This window comes from Podarcis gaigeae (assembly GCF_964106915.1).
Source record: "Podarcis gaigeae genome assembly, chromosome: 2".
NCBI classification, from domain to species: Eukaryota; Metazoa; Chordata; class Lepidosauria; order Squamata; family Lacertidae; genus Podarcis; species Podarcis gaigeae.
The window spans coordinates 49,218,905-49,241,584 of NC_139679.1; the positions used below are offsets into that span (position 1 = coordinate 49,218,905).

Below are 22,680 nucleotides of genomic sequence, written 5' to 3' on the forward strand. Positions count from 1 at the left end.
ACTATGGTATAATACTATTCCCTGAGCTAGATTTCACAATAAGCCTAGGTGTGAAGGTACATTTTGATTATGCAGTAGAAGCTCATTATTAATGTGGTCATCTATGTCTCCAGGGGAAGGGAATTCCACACTAGTATGTGACTGCTGAAAAGGCCCTCCCTTGAGTCCTCACATAACCCAACCATTGTTGGTGGGACAACAAGAAGGGCTCCTCTACTGACTGTAAGGTCTGGAAAGGTTGGTTTGGGTAGAGGAGCTCCAACAGATAGTTGTGTCGCAAGTCATTCAAGACTTTCTGTCCACTGCCCTGTCTGCTTCTGTCCACTGCTAGTCATATCCACGCAGTGGTGGCAGGTACAGCCCTGCACGGCTGGAGGGAAACTGTCTTGCACGGCCTCCTGACATCATAGTCAGTTTCACCCATGGGGGTTGGCAGGATTGGCGGCCAAAAACTTCAAATTCAAATTGACCAATCATGCTCGGGGGAGGGGGGCACGGTGCTTTGGTCGCAGACCTTACAGAGCCAGTCTTCTGTCAGGTCCACCACAAAGGCATAAAATTCAGCTGTGCTGTGGTCAGACACCACAGACCAGAATTGGTCATGCCGCCCAACTACCCAGTATGTTCTGGCTTTGCCTGGAGGAAAGCAGGCAGAACATGTGTGTGGCCTTGTTATGAAATTACTGTTGCCATATTCGGGGCCAGGGCAGAATTTGCCTGCAGACAAATTGGGCTTGTCTTGGGGTTCTACCTTCCTCATAGCTACTGTCACAACTTTGCTTGAAAGAAGCATTGGATTGGATCCTTTGGTCAAAAGCTAGGGGATGGCTGGGTGCCCCACCTCTGGATCTTGGATCAAAATTCAGGGCATGCAGGTAAAGGGGTCCAGGGGTAGGGTTCTGTTAGAAATTCCAGACAGGGACTGATGGGCCATAGAACACCCCAAATGACAACCTGGTGGGATCGCCCAATTCAATTTGCATCATAGGGGGATCCTTAACTCCTGGATCAATCCTGACTGAGCTATCAGCCAGTAATCGGGTTGGCTGATTCAGGATACATACCCAGTGCCTATGCCAAAACCAAATTGCCTCCGTAATCAATAAAGTTGTAGCCATTTCAATCCCATCATGGTGTCTTCCCATTTTGTTACAACTACGCTTCCAAATCCTTCCCCTCTATGAGCTCCTGCCCACTGTACAGGAGTCCTCAAATGTTTCCTTCCTGAGTGAGTATCCAAATCTAATTGCTCCACACTTCTCTAAATTTGTAACTGCATTTGGATTTTGTGTACAGTTCTGGTTGCCTCACTTCAGAAAGGTTATTTGAGGGTTAGAAAAGGACATCCAAATTGATCAAGGGGTTGGGACATTTCCTGTATATGAAAAGGTTACAGAATTTGGGACTTGTCAGTTTAAAGGTGACATGATAGAAGTGTATAAAATTATACATGTCATGGAGAAATAGTACAGAGAAACGTTTTCCTTCCTCTTTCATAGCACTACAACTTGTGGATATCCACTGAAGATTCAGGATAGGGTGGGGGGTTGCTTCTTCTTGCAGCTCATAGTTAAATTATGGAACTCAGTCCCATAGGAGGCAGTGATGGCCACTAGCTTGGATGATTTTAAAAGAGGAATAGGCAAAATCTTGGTGGATAAGGCTATCAGTGAATACTACCATGATGGCTGTGTTCCACCTGCATGGTTGGAGGCAGTAATGCTTCTGAATACCAGTTGCTGGAAACCAAAGGAGGGAAGAGTGCTCTTGTGCTCAGGTTCTGCTTACGGGTTTCCCACAGGCATCTGGTTGGCCACTGTAAGAACACGATACCAGATTGAATGGGCCATTGGTCTGATCCACCAGGCTCTTACATTCTTATGTCTTTGCTCCTCTTTTTCATCCTTTCCAGTTGCTCATAGCTGCTGGTACTAGCAAGTCTTGAACCCAGTGATCTGCCTTCTGTTATTCTTAAAGGCTTTTTTTTACCCAAGCAGCTTAAGTGCTTATTGATTGAGAACTTTTATAACTCTCAAAATGGAGGCAGCCTCATATCTCTACAGGTATTTAAAATGAATTGAATTAATCATGGGCTTAAAAGTCTCTAGTGATCTTGGTTAACTTCTCTGGGTTTAATTAAAACATCTGTGCACTTTTAATTTATCGATTCATCCAACTCATATGTCATGTTTTTAACACACCCCAGCATGCTCTGCATCATTTTTAACCCGATTTCCACTTAACTAAAGCAATTAAATTCACCCCGGATTAATTAAAGCATCTATACTTTAGTGCTTAAGTCAGCGTGTGCTGCTTTCCCCACATGGCTTCTGAATGTCAGGAATTTGACACACCTGATGATTTTTTTGTCCTTCTATGATTCTCTTTTTTTGCCTGCTAATGTGTAGTTTGATAGCACTGGAATAAGAAATTTAAATTATTACCACAGTTCTCATTAGGAGAATGGTCATACATTTGTGTCTCTGTATCTGTTTCTCTTGCAGTTTTTAAAACCAAGAGTACTGAATGTAAAGTAATATAAAGCTTTGTAAGCCTTACCTGGTTTTCTGTTATCTATACCACAAATGGCAAATCAGTGCCCATAGTTTTACTTACAATGAAAGAAGAAGTAAGCTGTAAGATAGAATAAAAATATATCATTAAAGGTTGCATTTCTGTTTGAGAATTTCCCAAAGTATGCCTGAGTGAGTATCATCCATAATTGGGAATCCTTTTTTGCTAGATGGTGTCAGCCTTATTTATGGTGATCAACGACTCCTGAGAAGGTCAGTTTGTGTGGTAAAAATGGTATTGTGCACCTACAATACCAATGTGACCACATTTCAAAGGCCACTTAACAATAAAACAGGATAACAGCCTCCATCCCTGTCTGAAGTCTGTTTAAAATGCAATTACTACTAGAGAAGTACTACCCTGCAGTGACTTCACACAAAAACAATACGTTTTTATATTTGTCTTTTAAATTAGTGTCAGGGAACTGCCATCGGAGGGACAGGTAGTGGAGAGGCTCCAGGAGAATAGGAGAGACTCTACAGCAGAAGAAGGAACCAGTAGGGGGAGAGCAGGAGTTCCAGCGGAAGGGGAGTCGGGGGAGAGGCTCTGGGATACTTCTAGTGAGAATAGTGAAGAGGTAACAAGACCCCCGTTAGGAACTCCCACCCTTCGCCGGAAACTGTCACGCAGAGAGTCACGAAGGCGCATGTCCGTCAAACAGCTTTTATGTTGGAGTAAGTTCCGTAGACGCCCACTGTCAGATTCAACCAGCGACTGACGGAGTCATGCTTTCGGGGCTCCGTTAGTGCCTAGGTTTGGGTGACCAGCCAAACCCCAGAGGGATCAAGCTTTTACGCACAAGCAGCTCATTATCCCGTCACAATTAGTATTTAAAAATTGAAAAGCAATGTAAACTATTTTTTCATAATATTTTAAAATTCAGAAAATAACAAACCTATATAGCTAATATTTCCAAACATTATGTAAATGGAACCCACCCTCAGAAGAAAAAGCTTTTGTAGCAGCAACCAGATCATGATGACAAATTTTGAACCTAAGCTTCATTTGGATGGAAGCTAGACGAGCATGATTCAAGAAAACAGACAGTGTCTCCTGGTCTCAACCAATTGGACAGCCACCCACTCAAGAAACTTCTCTGCTTCTAAATTCAACATTCAGCTATGCATTGTCAACATGAATGCTTTGAACATCCAGTCATATTTGCTGCAGCTCTGCTTGGAGCTAAAGGAGTATTTTTGTCCTTGAAAGTTTAGGGTCAGCAGGGAATCTATACTTGCTGGTGCCAAACAAAACATGCAATTTAGTTAGTCTTATCTTTCCTAGATGTGGACGCGGGTGGCGCTGTGGGTAAAACCTCAGCGCCTAGGGCTTGCCGATCGCATGGTCGGCAGTTTGAATCCCCGCGGTGGAGTGAGCTCCCGTCTTTCAGTCCCAGCTCCTGCCCACCTAGCTGTTTGAAAGCACCCTTAAGTGCAAGTAGATAAATAGGTACCGCTTTATAGCGGGAAGGTAAACGGTGTTTCCGTGTGCTGCGCTGGTGCAGGCTCGCCAGAGCAGCTTCATCACGCTGGCCACGTGACCCAGAAGTGTCTCCGGACATCGCTGGCCCCCGGCCTCTTAAGTGAGATGGGCGCACAACCCTAGAGTCGGACACGACTGGCCCGTACGGGCAGGGGTACCTTTACCTTATCTTTCCTAGATAGCAGGTATGCAGATCTTAAGGGAAGTTAGCCTGAGAATTTGGTGGTGAAAGAGAGAAAACTGGGATTAGGAAACACATTGAGTTAAACTAAGGAGACAGGAACTGTTAGTATGGGGGGTGGCCATGTGAGAACAGAAATAGAAAAAAAGAGTTGGAAAGAGTTTTTTTCTGTTGGAAATGTCCTGAATGAGGATGGGAATGAAACAGGGAAAATAGTTGAAATGGTTTTGGGAAAATATTGAAATTCCCCTCTTTTAAAACATACATTCTGAAGACTGTGCTGGGTTTCAAGATTCAAGGGTTAAATAATATTATATGATTCTGACAGATAAGAAAACCCAACATCTTCACTTCCTGCTCATTGCTTGGAAAGTAAAATAGATTGCCTGTTTGTGAAGCATTTTGTTCACAACTGAAGTTTTTTTCCAGGTTAGAGTAAAATTAGATATGGAATAAGTTTGTAGTTTTCAGCTTAGACCCTAGTGAACCACCATCCATCTTTCTCATTGGGGAAAACATATACAATATCACAGCAGCAGCAGTTTAATTTCTGCTAAAAAGAACATTTTGGCTTGAGTTATTACAGATGCAGAATTAATTATCCTCTTGAGGAAGGATTCTCACAGGGTCAGCTTGAAGAGCACTGGTAATAAATTGATTGCACATCTGTCTACAGCATACTTCCCAGTGGTCTGTGGAATAATGAACTTCTGTCTTAAATTGTCATTTACTTCTGAAATAATAAAAGACAGGATTTCCACCATACTGTCTAATACAGCCCAGTCCATAAAGCTTCAGCCTGCTCCTGTGAGTGCTTGTGCTGAGGGAGCAGACTGCAGGGCCCTGCACTGGGACTTGCCTTTTCTACACAGGATTAGCTCCCCCTTCTTTGCTGCAGCATAGCTCAGAATTACATATTACAGCTCTGTGTTTAAGCCGCAGTAAGGAGTCTTCACGTGACAGCTTTTGAAAACATGACAGCAGCTGCCACACAGAATGCCTTTGAGATAGGGATGTCCACTGAAATTATAGCAGCTGTTACTGCTTTGTTTTAGGGTTGTTGTTTTTTAAAAAAAGTTTTATAGTGTAGATCATGGGTAGGCAAACTAAGGCCCGGGGGCCTTAGTGTTTTTACATGAGTTTTACATGCCTGGTGTTTTTACATGAATAGAATGTATGCTTTTATTTAAAATGCATCTCTGGGTTATTTGTGGGGCATAGGAATTCATTCTTTTCCCCCCCTTCAAAATGTAGTCCGGCCCCCCACAAGGTCTGAGGGACAGTCGACCGGCCCCCTGCTGAAAAAGTTTGCTGACACCTGGTGTAGATTATATTGTTATGGTCTTCATTGCCTTGGGCTCCTGCAGGAAGAAGGGTTGAATGAATGAATGAATGAATGTGGAGAGCCTTTCTCATAGTGACCATGCTAGAGTGGAGAATGTTCCAAGTGATAAGGAGGAGGAGCTACATGTTAAGTGTTAGAAAGTTATTGTGGAACTTTCCCCACATGCATACATTTTCCATTGCTTTCATAACAGAGAGTGAAATCAACAGATAGTTGAGCCATGAATAACAGTTGGACTGCCCTGGCAGAGGGAGTGAGCTGCAGAAGCACAAACCTGAGCTTTCCTGAGTGTTATTTAGGAAACATAATGACCATGACTTGGGCGGGGATCCCACCATTTTCTGCGTCATCATAATGAGAAATAAGCTGCAATTTATTGCTTTGGTCTAATTAAATAGATTTTTTTTTTTAAATCATGTTGGGCAGTGTCAGAAACGAAAATTCATGTGGTTTGTGACATAACTATGAATCAGAAGCCAGTAAATGCTTTCTACTGTGAAGCCTCTACATTTTTTCTTTGTGTACATGTATGTATGTACTGTTTTGTATGTATTGTGTTGTGTAACATCAGCATGATATTTCCTTTCTTAAAAAGAACTTCATTCAACAATCAACATAAACTTACATACCAATACACAACAACACACATTACATTATATACATCATTAGCCACAAATTTTACATATATCTATTTTACATTCCATTCATTTCAAAATAAATATGATATAAACTAATTAAGTGGGTATCAATAATCTTCTTCTTAGAATCCCTTGAAAACAAATGAGTTCAGTCCGCTCCTTCTGTGAGCATAATTCCTATGCATGGAGGGATCCCCATCAAGCACACCAGGTGGTTACAAAGAATGGGACAGGACGTCTATGCATGCATTCGTTGATTGAGCTGAAAGAGGAGGGTTAGACAGGATATGAGAAATGCACTGAGACCTTCTATTCTTGGAGCAGCCTCACACAGCACTTATAAACACATATTGACATTAATAGAAATAGCTAATACCTAAAATAGTAATAGCTTACAGTCATTATTTGATTTTTAAAAATGACCTTTCTATAAATATATACATAACTATATAACATAAGTATAAAAAGGTAAAGGGACCCCTGACTGTTAGGTCCAGTGGCGGACCACTCTGGGGTTGCGGCGCTCATCTCGCTTTATTGGCTGAGGGAGCCGGCATACAGCTTCCCGGTCATGTGGCCAGCATGACTAAGCCGCTTCTGGCGACCCAGAGCAGTGCATAGAAACACCGTTTACCTTCCTGCCGGAGTGGTACCTATTTATCTACTTGCACTTTGACATGCTTTCAAACTGCTAGGTGGGCAGGAGCTAGGACCGAGCAACGGGAGCTCACCCCGTTGCAGGGATTCGAACCGCCGACCTTCTGATCGGCAAGCCCTAGGCTCTGTGGTTTAGACCACAGCGCCACCCACATCCCATAACATAAGTATACCTTCATGTTAATATGCACATATTCAGGTCTTCATGCTTTTGAACGGGTAAAATGTAAGGAGTAATTACAGTTTTCTATAACATTTCAGTTATTTGTGTTAAGGACGTTTACAATACGATAATCGTTATTGTCGTTGTCCCATACAGAACAATGAAATTGAAAAATCTACATAAAACATTCAAAACCCAACAAGCCTGCTATCCCAGCTATCCCAACCTGGTTAGCCCCCTAATAACTCTGATACCCCATTTTTAAATACAATATACTCCCATAGAGACTTGTTACACTGCGTTTAAAACCAAAATTGCATTTAGGTAGAAACTGTTTCTCAGGCGGCTAGTCCTAGTCTTTATAACCCTGTACCTTCTTCCAGAAGGCAGAAGCTGAAAGAGATCATTTCCGGGGTGCGCACTATCCTGCGCTATCTCTGCAGCTTTCTTATGGCACCTGGAAGCATAGATTTGATCCAAGGTGGGAAGAGTGCACCCAATTATTCTCTCCGCAGTCTTTACAACCCTGGACAGCATTGTTTTTTCCCTGATCATGGAGCTCCCAAACCACACACACAGACCATAAGTTAATACACTCTCCACAGTACAATGGTAAAATGCCATCAACAGGTCCTTTGAGCGATTGTTTTTCCAGAGGATTCTCAGAAAATATAACCTCTGCTGTGCTCTCTTCACCAGGTCTTTGCTGTTTTCTCCCCAGGTTAGGTCATCTCTCAACTCCATTCCCAGAAATCGAAACACCGAGACCTGTTCCACACACTTCCCCTCAATAATAAGTGGCATTTCCTAAAGTCCACAATAATTTCTTTTGTTTTCTTTAAATTAAGGAGTAAGTTGTTTCTCCTGCATCACTCCCCCAACTGCTCAACTTCCTTCCAATAGGCCACCTCCCCCCTCCAGCCATGATTAAACCAACCACTGTTGTATCGTCTGCAAACTTAATGATCTTATTACTGGGGTATTTGGGGGCACAGTCAGCTGTATAGAACATATATAAAAGCGGGCTCAACACGCACCCCTGTGGCGTCCCCATATTCATGATGAGATCTGCAGAGATGTGGGAACCCATCCTGACCCATTGGGAATGGTTTGATAGAAAATCTAATATCCACCTGCACAAACATGGTGGAAGTCCCAGGGCTAATAGTTTGGGCACCAATCAATGCGGAAGAATAGTATTAAATGCAGAACTAAAGTCTACAAATAACAGTCTCGCATAGTTCCCTTGCTTCGCCAAATGAGTCAAGACAGCATGTAAAGCCATTGCCACAGCATCTTCCCTGGATCTCACATTATAATAATACATTATTATAATGTATCTTTCATGTAATTATTTTGACTTAGAGCCCAGCTAGTCCGAAAGGTCCCTTCGTTTAGATGTTACTACCGTGTCAAACAATGTTCATCCTTAATAATACTATCTCTATTCTTGGTTTTTAAACTTGTTTATTTTATTGTGTTTTTTTGATTAAGGATGTTTTAATGCCCTATTGTATTTGATGCTGTATACCTTATTTGTCTATTGCTTTTATAGTTGTGACTATAAAATGCATGGAAATTATTTTTCTTTCATATGCAAAGATAGTGCTGTAATATTCAATATCCACAGTTGTGTGCTGCTTGATATAGAGATTTATTAAGTAATAGATTTCAGATTATAATTTGTGCAAAATGAGAAAGTGAACCTATTTATTGAAATTATATCCACTGTTGAAATAAAATGAAATTCAGACCCCAAAGTTGGGGTCTCTTTTCATCAAGTATAGGTTGTTCAGTAAAAGTTATTTGCATCTCTCATAGATCTATAGGTCCTCAAAGATCAATCAGAGCAGCATGACTTGCATTTTCCATTAAATCACAATTTGAAGTCTGTTGCTTATGAGTATAGTCTTACCCATAGCCTTGTACACAGTCAATATGTGGATATATATGCATGACATGCTGTTACCTTTTTTTCTCTAATTCAATTTTCCAGCTGCGTGCCCAGTTCTGTGCAGTGGCAATGGACAATACACCAAAGGAGCCTGTTTGTGCTACAGTGGCTGGAAAGGGCCAGAGTGTGATGTACCAGTAAGCCAATGTATTGATCCTTCATGCGGGGGCCACGGTTCTTGCATTGAAGGGAACTGCGTCTGCTCTGTTGGCTACAAAGGCGAAAACTGTGAGGAAGGTAAATGCTACAATACAAACTATATTTTTGCAGCTTTTGTTGAGTAAAGGGGGTGAGAGGACAAAAAGAAATGTGCCATAATGCAGTGGTTACAATAAGAATAATAGTACTGGACAATAATCTCAGGAATTCAGTACCTCCTGTGTTATTGGCTGGTAGAACTTTTATTTATACTTCTTTTCTTCCATGTACTTAGAGTCCTAATCATTCTACCAATTGCAGAATAGTATATACCATAGGTAAATCTGAGTGATTCTTTTGTTGAAGAGTCCAGATCCATCTTTTCTTTCTTTTGAAATATGGATTATATTTATTGAACGTTTTTAAAGTGCAAAATGCAGAACAAAACAAATAAAAAAGACGGTATATAAAATGCCATAATTGGAAACCCATAAAAGCAAACACTTCAGTCATAATTAATTCAGAAAAAGAGGAACCAGATTTGAAAGACTACAGGTATCCATGTCACTTAGTGACCCCATGTAGAGTAAATTATTATTGTTACATGCAATCACGTTGAATTAAAGGAAAGTAGATGGTACACAGAAAGGACGGCAATTTAATGAATTCTAAAAAGCACTTTGTATTGAACATTTAAGTAGCTGCAGTTTTCTGCAGAAGGAGTTGGGGGCAGAGAAGAGAAGTGGAATCGAACATGACCATATATGGCCAACAATGAAGCTTTTTAATGATTTTTGTATATGGTTAATTTTTGTAAGGTGTTGCATGCCATAAATGGAGAGATTTCATTTAATACTGCTGCTTTCAGAAGCATACTCCACTTTGCCAGAAAATAAGGTGCTACAGTCGAAGCTGGTTCCATGTACAGTAGAAGATATATGCTATCAGCATCCAATGCTATGTTCCTACTAAATTATCATGTAAGGAATGCATGTGACAGTATGGACCGTTCTCTGTTCTTGAGCATACCCGTCCTCGGGGGATGAGCATGTCAAATTTTTACCTACATACTTAGAATTCAGTGTCAGGACATACTTGTAGGCAAAGGAAGCACTCCTTTCAAGGGAAAGTAAGAGGTAATTTGAAACACCTCCAGCTTCCTTTTATATTAGCACATATTGCAGGAATAGTAGAAGCATGCTGATTTGCTTCAACCTCTTCTGAAGTCATTTGCAAAGGCAGCTTCCTTGTTTAGTGCACTTCCTTAATTGCTAAGGTAAAGTGAGTCCTGCTGTGGCAGTATGTGTGCCACATGTAGGTTCCGGATCATGGGGAGGCTTCTAAGTGCAGGAGGATACACTTAGATTCTGCTTAGAGATCTTTCCATTTGGGAAGATGATGCAGCAGGTGGGAGCACTGTGTGCAGCCCTGGCATCATCTCCATGCATTAACTCCACACAGTTTGGAATAATGTGTGAATAAGGCTATCGAGTAAGTCTGTAGCTGAGAGCAGTTTAAGACACAAGATTGTCATGTGTCAGGTGAAAATAACCTATTGAAAAGAAAACTGAGAGCAGAGGAGCACAGGGATGTACCTGCTCAACAGTGCTTGCTCGAGGCATTTTGCTGCCTCATCTAGAGCCCAAATGACATGCACCCCTTGTACGGCTAGAGCCACACACATTTAAAAGTCTTGCTGCAAAATTCACACACCAATTCCTTTCCAAGTTGCTTTACCCTGCTGCACAGAAAAGCCAGCCCTGTTTCGGAAGCCTCTCATAACTGGGGGTTATAGTTGATGGATATATTTTGCATCTCCGTAAATGCATTCTGCCCCACCCTTGCTGTATAGCTGTAAAATAATAAGATTTGGGTTACCAGCCCTCTAATACTATATTTCATAGTAGGAGAAGGTTTTTGTGTGTGAGGCCTGTTCCTTATCCCCTCCACTCCTGAAACTCAACCCTCACCTGATGTCTCACCTTGCCTCAAATATGCCCCCTTGACCACTTTGATCTTGTTTTGCAGTTGTAAAATATCAATCTTTCAGTGTAGCAGTACCTGTACTTTGGAGCTCCCTGCCTACTGATATCAGACAGGTGCCTTTGCTGTGCTTTTTTCAGCATTTTTGTTTGAGCAAATGTATCCAAACATGACTGTTGACGTGTTTGTTTGTTTTTGGTATTAATTTTAATTTTCTGTTTTTATTTTTTAAGTGCACATATTGATAATTCTAATATTTAACCTGAACAGAACTACAAGGCTCTGTTGCAGGTTGGAGGTGTACACAGAAGCACTCCTCTTATGGAATATGCTTCCACATTTTGTTGTGGGCTTCAGATGTATGCTGCTAATGCCTTAATGGCCATTTAGTCTCCATCAGTTTTATCACATTGTGTTTCCCCTTGGATAATGTACAGAGGAACTGTCTGATTGGGACATGCAATAGGGTCTGACAAATCTTGTATCAAAAATGAAAGTGGAATTACTTCAGACAGATTTGGGGCTTGGCGCTTAATTGTCCTGGTAGAATCTCTCCAAAGTGAAGCGGGGACCTTTTTGTGGTGCTTCAGAGGTTCAGATGTTGTAAAAATGCTGCAAATAGTGGATTTGCAAAAATTCAAACATTTCTTGTTAGATTTGCCATATAAATAAAATACCATGGTTAGAGGGGGATATTCATAACTGATAGATCTAAGCTTCTAATTAGATGGCATGCTTTTACCAGAGCTCTCTACGCACTGCGCTTTGGGGAAGAGATGTTGAAACAATGTGTATCACCTTGTTCTCTTGTCTGTGGTCTTTGCTAGTTCTGCTGGTTGTGCTTGATTGAAAACTGCTGGATATGGTCTCTGTGTCTTGTTTCCGCACATCCTCTCCTGTCAAATCAGTGTTGCACTTTGTTTCTGTGAGTTTTGGTGTGAACTGAGCAGAACACAAGGCTAAAGTTATTTTTTAAATCATATGTCTCTGGCTCCACTGTTCTGACATTTCCTTTACAATGTATGACGTTTTAATAATAACATTGCTGTTCATAAAACCACGAGAATTGAAGCATTTGCCTTTTAGTTATCTCACCCCCCCCCCCGACTTTAAAATCCACTTTAAAGGTGCACAACACTAATATCTCTGGACCTTTTGATTGTAGTTTCTTGCTTAACTCTTTCATTGCCCAAAACATGTGTGTTCATCTTTCCAAAGGTGCTACCATGCAAGCCATTTCCATCCAGTTCTGCCAATAATATAATCCTTTTGGGGGGGAGGAATTAAAGATGCTCAGCACAAAAATCTGTAAACATTTTTTAGTTTGGCAAATGTAGTTTGGCAGACATTATCCACTCAGAAGTGGGGGGGGGGGGCTACTTTGCTTGCACATTTCATCCATTTCTGTCCAAAGAATTTTTCCATAATGCGGAAGGCATGAGTTTCATTTTCCAAGTCAAGATTCAAACTCCAAGCAGAATTGGACAGCTTCCAAAGCACTTTGGATTGAATTTTGCTCTTGTTCAGAGCACAGAAGTGGGGGCTGGACCAAATCTTGTAAGCAGTGTGAATTCCCCTACTATCTGATCTAAAGCTTACTGAAGTGAAAGCTATTAATATTACCTAAGCCTTTAATAAAAGTGTATTATTTCTATGTCTGTCTGTGTGTGTGTGTGTGTGTGTGTGAGAGAGAGAGAGAGAGAGAGAGAGAGAGAGTTAGAGAGCGAGCGCAACAGAGGCAGAGGCAGGGGCAGTGATTGATGGTCACTACATTATTGCATAAAGTGCTTACAAATACCTGACATTTTATGTACAGTAGCCATGCATGCATATAGTAATGCTGGCTTTCAGAATGTACACTGCAGTTTTTTGTATCCGACATAATTACAGGGGCTCATTCATCTACTTAAGAACTACTTACAAGATGAGCACATTTTCCTTTGAAAGAAATGCTATAATAGATTTTCAAAATTAAACCTAGGAAATGTTAATGCTGTATAACGCATTAATGTTTATAGTCCATGGTCAATTATTACTGTTAATGTCTATACATGTTCATACTCATGACATTTTGTTATTCCATTTCAGCTGTCCTTTACAAGTCATAGTAGTCAGAACCTGTGTTGCCTTTCCCTCAAACTAGTTTTCATCTCCAAGTTATCAGAGTATGGGAAAGGAATACTATCAGCTACAGGCAGATCACCTTTGTACTGCAGTTCCTTTACATTTTCCATAAACACTTGAACATTAATGAAATCCTGTTCTTTTTAAAAACTCTTTGTGACTGCTAGAGTCTGACCTTCCTTTGTGTTAGGAAAAAGGGTGCAAATAATTTCATCAAAAGCATGGAAGGATAAGAAATTTGAAAGATAAATCAATTTTAGAAAGCAGTGTGTTTTAACTACAAGCATAGAAGGTGAAATAACATGACGAGAAAGGTTAAAATAACCTTTTGCACGCCTCATTTGAAAAAACAGATTTCCATAGTATTGGCACATGTTCTTTTAAACACTTTCGTTTTACAAACATTATGCACAGTTCTTCAAAGGTTTCTGAATAGAATAGTACAGGATTAACCTGTGGCCCTTGAGATGTTGCTGGACTACAACGCCCATAACCCCTGGCTATTGACCTTGCTGGCCAGGACTGATGGGAGGTGGAGTCCAACAAGATCTGGGGGGGACACAGCTTCCCCACCCCTTTAGTAGTGTAGATAATGAATAGTAAGGCAGTTCCTCAACAGTTTTAAAATCTTGTTGCGTTGCATTTCAGGAATTAACACAGTAACAAAACACATAAACATACCTGAATTTTTATTAAAGGGTAAAAATCTTCTCTATTGATTTGTGCTTTTGGAAAGAATGATCAAGGTTGATTCATATGCTACTTTCCAGCTAGGAAATGGAATTGGATACTGTAGGTCAGCATTTTCCCCCCGCTAGCTTTTTATTTCAGATATTCATCATAGTCATATCGTTCAAACAATTTACCTGAAATGGCCATGGCACCAAAATCAATATTTGTGATCTACAAATTTTGCTGCATAAACACTGTTGCTCTATTAAGTCTGCACACAAAAATGAAAATAGCTAACTTGTCAGGCTTCATTCAATGCAATTTGGGGTAGAAAGTGAGTGAAATTAACAAATTAGGTTAGGTTAACAGTGTTTTTCTTGTCACTTTCATGGTTGAGTCATTTTTCAATGGCATTTAACTTTGTAAGTGTAATTCTTGGCCCTAGAGGAGCTTACAGAACACATTGTCGGGGAAACTCCTTGACCTTCTTTTTTGTCCTTGTGGGAATAAATTACATTCACCCTCCCCTTTTGTCAATCCATGGAGGCTTCATCACTAAATGAGTTCTAATGATCTGAGCTCTAAGGGGTTGCAGATTCTAAGTCTCATATTGTTAAGACAACTTTTGAGATGCACTGTCTAAGTATGATAGACTCCATTCACAAATCCTTTCTGAATAATATTGGACATCCTTCTAAAAAAGAAAATGGGCTGTGATTCAGGGCCCTTTCTCACCCCCTGAGCCTGTAGCCACTAGTGCTGACATCACTCTGTAGCTAGACTGTCATGGGCATGATAATGCTATGTGATGAACTGAAGCTTACTGGGTGGGGAGGTTGATGTCTCAGGACGGGGTGGGTGCACTGGTGAATCCAATCCAGGTTTCCTATTGATGTACCTTTGTAGTCATAACTGCACCACTGCTCTGCCCACCCCTACACTGTCCCAGTAAGCAGCAGTAACATCACTATTACTAGGCATTCCTGGTATCTATTTTATGTGAACTAGATATGGAGCCAGGAATCTGTAACACACATTTGCCTAGTACAGGAATAGTGAGCCTGTAACCCCCCAAATGTTGCTGGACTACAACAACCACCATCCAGAACCGTTGGCCATGCTGGCTAGGGTTGATGAGTACCGGAGTCCAACAACATACGGAGGACTACAAGTTCTTTACATCAGGCCTAGTACAATGGGGAAAAGTGATTAGCTTAATTAATTCTGTGCAGATTAGTAGGAGTGAGCCTTTTCTGTTCAAGCGACGCAGACGGTGTGTGTGCTTCCAGACCGTCACTATTTTCAGGTGGGATTCAATACCATACCACCAAGTTCAGGATGTGCAATTCTAGTTCATTCACAGGTCTTGCACAGCAAACCCACTTCCCCCAAAGTTCAGGCTTCTTGCAGTAAGGAAAGTGACTGGGGAAATGCAATGAAAGAGTGGGATAACAATTGCTTTGATGCAACATCATCTGACTTCCTCACAAACAAATCAGAATGAATGCTCGTTAAATACCCAACATCATCTAGCCTCCCTGTGAACAAATCAGGACGAACAATCAATAAAGAGGTCATATGGAAGGGATCTTGTATCCATTAACAAACTTTGATACTTTCTCTCTGACTTACTTGCATCTCATTCAAGGTAATTGAAAGGTGAATGCTTTTAATTCCTTCTCCATTGCTTTCAAAGTTTGTGCACATTTAAAGGGAACAGCTCTCCTTTTGCATGCCAAGAGGCAGCTGTGTCTGGGAGTGCTTTAGCTTAGTTTAGGCTAGTACAGCAACCTGCTCATAGTTACACATTTGAATTAGCTCCATCTAGACTGGATTATGGTAACACAGTCTAACTTCAGCTAGTTGAAAATACTGCTGCAAGAGTTCTGGCTAGTGCTGGTTTCTTGGAGAGTATTACTTTACAGCTATATCAATAGTACTACTTAGTAGTCTATTTCCAGGTACAACTCAGAGTGGGAGGTATATGTTTAAAGCCTTATACAAATCAGCTTTGGACCATGATATTTAAAGGACCATCTCCCCCACTTTCCCATATGAATCTGTGATCAAGTGGTGATGCCCTTCTGCGCATCACACTACCTTCTGAGGCACAGTCGCTCCTAGAGGGCCTTTTTCTGTTGTGACACTCAAAGCAGACAACCCTTCCCCAAATGATTTGTTCACAAGTGGTCTGTTCAATGAAGAAAACACCTCTTTTTCAGCAAATTTTTGGTTGGTCTGCTGCTTACATTTTTGTTCATTCATCTGCTACTTGTTTATTTGCTCTAGATGCTGCCTGTAATTGATTATTTAGATTGTATTTTTTCAAATGGTTTTATTTTCTTACCTACACAACAAATGTGTACATCTTTGGAATCTATCAAGAAATTAATCTGAAAGGGGCAAACCTCTGGCTGGTATTCTTGCACTTTGACAATGCTAGAGAACCTCCTTATATACCTTTTGGCACTATGTCCCTGATATCCTCAGTGGGATTAAGGATGCAGTCCTACACACATTTAGGACTAAGTCCCATAGATCTTTGGAGGAGACATTTTTATGACTGCTATAATTAAGTCCCAGTGGCAGTGAGTCTTACTTATGAGTAAACATGCATAGGCTCACCTTATGCTAAACTAGTATCTTTAGAATTTTGTTTTAAACAACCAAGGCTGCATACATACCGCACATTTAAAGCATGTCCATCCACACACCCCCAAGAATCCTGGGAACTGTAATTTGTTAAAGGTGCTCTGTAAACTACTGTTCCCATGCTTCTTTGGGCAGGTGGGGAATGTGCTTTAAAAGTATGGTGTGTATAGAACTCAAGTTTTTTCTTTCATAAAGCAAAATGCCAGAAGATGATGAAAATGAGGGTTGGAATTTCTGCATTTTATTCTACTAAAGGTGTATTGTTGTTGTTAGATTTAATGACTGGCACAAGTGTGAATCCATAGTGGTAAAGGCACATAACAAATTAAAATTAACAAGGGATATTGACATAGTTGGTGAGCCTGGCTGTGTACATTAAAAGTAAGAAAAACCATGGGTTGCCATCTCTGTGTAAAAGGCAAGCTAGTGACACATACAAAAACCATAATTTTTCAGTGCCTACTCTGCTTCAGTTTTCACTGAGAGAGACAAATTAATCAGATGAAGATAACCAAGAAAAAGAAGAAATACAGGTCGGGGCAGGAAATGAATAGATCATATTTTAATAAATTTAAATCAACATGGTCTGATGAAGTATACATTTGGGTGCTGAGGGAATTAGCTGAAGAAATTGCAAAGCTATTAGCAATTATCTTTGAGGGCTCCTGGAAGTCAGGTGAAGGGAAGCTAGAGAGAAATGCAAGAGTCAGGAATTATAGATCAGTTTGTTTTATTTCTGAAAAAGGTAAAATAAATGATGAAAAGATGAAAACCAGCTTGTGAGCAAATGGAAGGAAATGGGATGGTTGTTAGTAGCCAAAATGGATTGTTAAACTAGTCATACTAAATAAATCTATGATGAAGATCCATGAGCCCATTAAGCCACATTACTTGCAGTTGTATACTGATGAAGTCTCGTTAGCTTCAACAGTTTATGGATTGTGGCCTCTAGTTTTTCTTTTATGGGACAGCTGCTATATTGGGTGGATAATATGTAGTCTAAACTCTTTATTTCATTTCATTAATTCTTTGTACGCAGTTATACAGTATGCTCTTTCATATAATCTAGAGGATGATGTACAATTGAAAGAAAAATGATCACTTCAGACCAGTGCTATTTTTTAAAAAAAAGTGGTGCCGGAACTCACTAGGAACGCTTCCCTTGTTCTCTTATAATGGCAATGGCACCTACCTGAGAGGTGCCGGAACTCAGTTCCAGTGAGTTCTGGCTGAGAAAATGCCCTTTTTCCTACTATCTTAGAATGGATGTAGCTCTAAACTGAAAATATTCAGCATTCGCATGTTATATGAAAGACGAAGAGAGCTTAAAACCTTAATCATTATAAAATAATTATTTTCAGCCACCATGGCAAAAGTATCTTCCTCCTGGGCTGGGATACTTTCTGCATGCTAGTATGTCTGTTTCTGCCCTGGCATCCTTCTCACATTTTTTTTCCTTCTCACCATCATCAACCATGCTTCAAACACCATGGACCATGGTAAAACAGAGGTGGCTTTTGAGGCCCTGCTTGAAGAAACAATATGATAATTCTTTGGGGAAGATGTAGCTAGAGATTAGAAACTGACAGAATTATAAGTTAGTACACTCATGATACTTCTTGGAAGTAACAATGTTTTCTGTTTTTGTGTGTGGGCACAAGACGCCACCAAATGGGTTGTCATCCTCCAATCACTCGAAGGCAGAAAAGCATCATTACTCCAAAATGATCTTTAGAGTTATCCTTCCATTGGAGAGCCAGATCATTTTTCCTGTCTCTCTTGAAAGGGATCTGATTTTGATGGTTTCCTGTGGCCTTCTAATTCTGGTTCTGTATATGTGTTCAAGTACAGAGAATTTGGGTGCAGTGAGAAATGTGTGTGTGATTACAGACTTAGGGTAAAGTTACCATTTTCTCTCTTAATTCAGAACTCTCTTTGTCTAGGATTTACTCCTGTACATTGTTGCTGATCTTTCTCTGAGGCATCACCTTCCCCTCAGCATCTGTATATGTTAGATTCCCTTGCTAATTAATTCATAGCTGATTTCCCCTTTACTATTTAATTAATTCTTACTTTATCCCTCCCCTATTGATCAGTTCTACAACTAATCATATATACCTTGACCTGATCAACCTCTAAACTCATCCCTTTCATAATCAGTTGCCAGACTTTATACAAAATTTTCTGAGCTGCTGCTTACCACCTGTTTAAAATCCTACCTAGCTGGGTCTCAACTTACTGAACTAATTATTCAGCAAATGACAAAAACATCGAACTAAAGGGCAGTCAAGTCCTCACTCAAGACCAGAAGGACATGCTAATTAGCTTTCGTGCTGGACATGGCAGACCTAGAGGAATAGAGATATGGCATGGCAACTGGCACATGTCATTTTCTGAGTGCTAAAGGCGCAAGTGGAAGTGCAGAATGGCCTGATAGACCCTGTGGGAGTGATGGAGGGCACCAGAGCTGGACAAAACCCAAACAGCCCCGCAGTGGCGGTAGGTCACACAGTCCCAAGAGGGTTTGTATGTCCTGCAGTAGCAACAGTAGCAGGCACTGTATTGAAATCCTTGAGACCCAAGTATGCTAGAATTTCCTAGACATTTTGGGTGGGATTCAAAGTAGTGCAAGTGCCCCTGTACACTCTAAATCTGTTCTTGTGGTTCCTCCAACCCAGCAGAGCAGTCTGGGGAGTAAGGGCTTTGTTGTGGAAGGAGAAGGGAGAAAGGTTCCATTGTGTGAGCGGGCCCTATTCTGTGCATGCAACAATTTGGAAGGTAGAAGAAAGCCAAGTCAAGCACTAGTTCTTAATTACAAATTTCTTGTAATATCCAGCTGGAATGGGAAGAGCTTAAGAAGAGGAGCCAAAAGTGATTGGTCTCCTCAGGTGAACCAATGAAGAAACTCTGAAGTCCCATCATATCTGCTGTAGCCTGATGAAATGTGTGGGGTTAAATGGCAGTTAAAGGAGTAATGTGGTGACGCTTCTCTCAGCAGTGTGGATGGAAAGGCCTTCCAGTTCCATCTTTCCTTTTACTGATGGAAAATGCTAATATTTATTTTGGGGGGAAGCTTTACCCCACCAAGAAATACATTTTGTGCCCTTATGTGTCCCTTCCTGGATCCCATCCCACTCACCCACCCCTGATACTACCACTGTTCAACAGCCACACAGAATGATTCAAAGTACAGAACTTAAGGATGTGTGTTTTGGCTGCTTAGCAAACTTTCATATCAGTAATGCTGATGGGGGCTTGGCAAGGTGGCATTTCTATCTCGCAGAACTACTCAGTGCAGAGTGGCAGGAGAAATTAAGGAAAAGGGGACTCCAAACCCCATCACTGGTAAAAAATAGCTCACATTTTCAGATACAGATGCATGTGTGGAAACAGGCAATTGTCACAAGTGCTTCAAAAGTTGTGCCCTTGTTTGGCGTGTTCATTGGGGATCTGATGTTTTCCTGATCAGCACATTTAGTGGGATTGTTCAGTGCTATTCTTCCCACCAAATCTGTCCCTCTCCCATTTGAACATAACAGCGCTGGTGTGAATGTATGGTACACTGGAGTCATTTGCAGAGCTGGGAGGGGGGGAGTGTGTGTCTATCAATATGGATATCTTGTGTTGACAGCCTGGTTTATGCTGACTTAAGCATTCAGATTGACATCTTAAATTAGGTAACAGAAAGAGAGAGAGCCTTTCCATCTCTGATGTAGCCTTTCCATCTCTTCTCAATAGGATAAAGCTTTTGTAAATTAGAGGGGTAATTATTTTGAGAGATTCTACAGAAAAACACAAAGGATTAGATTCTTAATGACTCTCAGTTACAGAAATTGCTATGTACAGGTTTGTGCTGTTGGAACATCTGCAGAATTAGAACTGAAGAAAAGCCACTTAGGTATCCCAATGTTTGGAATATTGTGGTTTGTTTTCAAATTAGCCCTGCCTGCAACTTTGTTTTGATGATCTCTCCTTCCTTTGTTTTTCTGACTAGATTCAGCTTTTGGAATTTCTTCCAGAGCAAGCAGAGTGACCTTTTTATATTTTCAGATTCCCAAAATAGATAGCCTAAAGAACAACTGCACGTGTTTGCTCTAGTTCATTGCAGCAAGGCGGAACCTGCTGAGCACAGATCCATCAAATGGTGTCAATTCAGACTGTACATTCTGTGCACTGACCTTTTTCACAGAGTGTTTGTTTTGTTTTTGTTTTTTTTGTGTGTTTTTAGTTGATTGCTTGGATCCTTCCTGCTCCAACCATGGTATCTGTGTAAATGGAGAGTGTCTCTGCAGCCCAGGCTGGGGAGGCTTAAATTGTGAACTTCCACGTGCCCAGTGCCCAGACCAGTGTAGTGGGCATGGCACATACCTCTCTGACACAGGCCTCTGTAACTGTGATCCCAACTGGATGGGACCAGACTGCTCCGTTGGTAAGAAAAACATTTAATTTGTGCAATTTATTTTAGCCTTTTGAAATCTTGATAGTCAATGGTCCTTGACTACTCATTCAAGATAGTACAAATCAGTGATTCAGCTCAGTAACTCAACTGTTACAGTGACTGCTACGCTTCTAAGGTAAGTTCAGCCACCTATATTGAAGCTCTCTTAATGATTCTGATGAGTCTGCTACTTCTCTCACACATGAAGGTATAGTATATGGCACATATTTTTTCATTCTATTTTTTTCATTGATTAGAGTAATACAATGTAATTTTGAAATTTAGTTCTTGCCCCACCATTCTCACTTTATATTTTAAGGTAAAATGTTGATTGTCCCCTCCTCACGTATCCATATGATTCTTGGTAACTAACATGATTCCATCCTACTTACTCTCACTCCTTAAAAGGTATCTGAATGATAATGTAGCTGGCATATATTGCTGATAAATAAGGTCAAAATACAAAAGACTTACATTTCCAATTTATTTCATTTTTGGAGGCTGTATTTTGTAGCATGGTCATGAAGAGGCATCCTGGCATCTAGATGTGGCAGTTCAGGGTACATCCAACAAATTGGTGATTTAAAAATGTACTCATTTTCTTAGGTATTAATTGGGGTGAATCTTGGAGCTAGGCTGGTTTACTCAGATGTCTGTAGCATAAATTTCACTTTGAAGTGGTCTTTCTTGTTGGCTTTCTCAGCAGAATTGCTAATAATAATAATAATAATAATAATAATAATAATAATTTATTATTTGTACCCCGCCCATCTGGCTGGGTTTCCCCAGCCACTCTGGGCGGCTTCCATAGAAACCAGAAAACACTAAAATATCATACATTAAAAACTTCCCTGAACAGGGCTGCCTTAAGATGTCTTCTGAATGTCAAGTAGTTGTTTATCGTTTTGACATCTGATGGGAGGGCGTTCCACAGGGCGGGCACCACTACCGAAAAGGCCCTCTGCCTGGTTCCCTGTAGCTTTGCTTCTCGCAATGAGGGAACCGCCAGAAGGCCCTCGGCACTGGACCTCAGCGTCCGGGCAGTTGCAAAGGCTTGAGTAGGTCGTAGCAACCATTTGAGTTCCAAAGGTGTACCCCTTCTGCATATCTTGCCGATGATAGTGCAAATCCCTAAATCCAAGATGCTGCCAGTACCCATGACAATGTTTGGCAATAACCGAATTCCTCTTTTTTCTCCCTCCAGAAGTGTGCTCTGTAGACTGTGGCACCCATGGTGTCTGCATTGGCGGAGCATGTCGCTGTGAAGAGGGCTGGACGGGGGTAGCCTGTGACCAACGTGTCTGCCATCCCCGCTGCACAGAGCATGGAACTTGTAAAGATGGGAAATGTGAATGCCGAGAGGGCTGGAATGGGGAGCACTGCACCATTGGTAGGCAAACGACAGCCACCGAAACAGGCACATATTGCTTTCTTTTCATAACTTGTAGAAACATAGTTACTATTGTGTATGGCAAAGGGCTGTCCCTTTATGGACTCTTATGCTTCCAATTTTTAGTGTTAGTGTGGTCTTTGTTTTTTATGCTGACATTTGTATTTATGATTTGGTTGAGATGTGGGTTGTTTTATATTTTATAAATAATTAATTTTATAACTGCAGTTTTACAACTGGAGCAGTCATCAGTTTCTATTGAAAAATATTTAGAATTTAAGTTTTTATA

At 40.8% G+C, this 22,680-nt stretch overlaps 1 protein-coding gene across 21 annotated transcripts in view; it reads left to right on the top strand.

Annotated features, from left to right (window-relative positions):
* TENM2 (teneurin transmembrane protein 2) overlaps positions 1-22,680 on the top strand; it is a 712,099-nt gene that overhangs the window by 596,617 nt on the left and 92,802 nt on the right. For 14 of the 21 annotated variants that reach the window (XM_083718504.1, XM_083718518.1, XM_083718519.1 and 11 more), the window contains 3 exons: positions 9,037-9,231; positions 20,792-20,992; positions 22,206-22,418. In XM_083718504.1, the coding sequence (XP_083574630.1) occupies positions 9,037-9,231; positions 20,792-20,992; positions 22,206-22,418 (609 nt within the window). The remainder of the gene's footprint in view (positions 1-9,036; positions 9,232-20,791; positions 20,993-22,205; positions 22,419-22,680) is intronic. The other 7 variants (XM_083718520.1, XM_083718523.1, XM_083718515.1 and 4 more) reach the window with 1 other exon arrangement.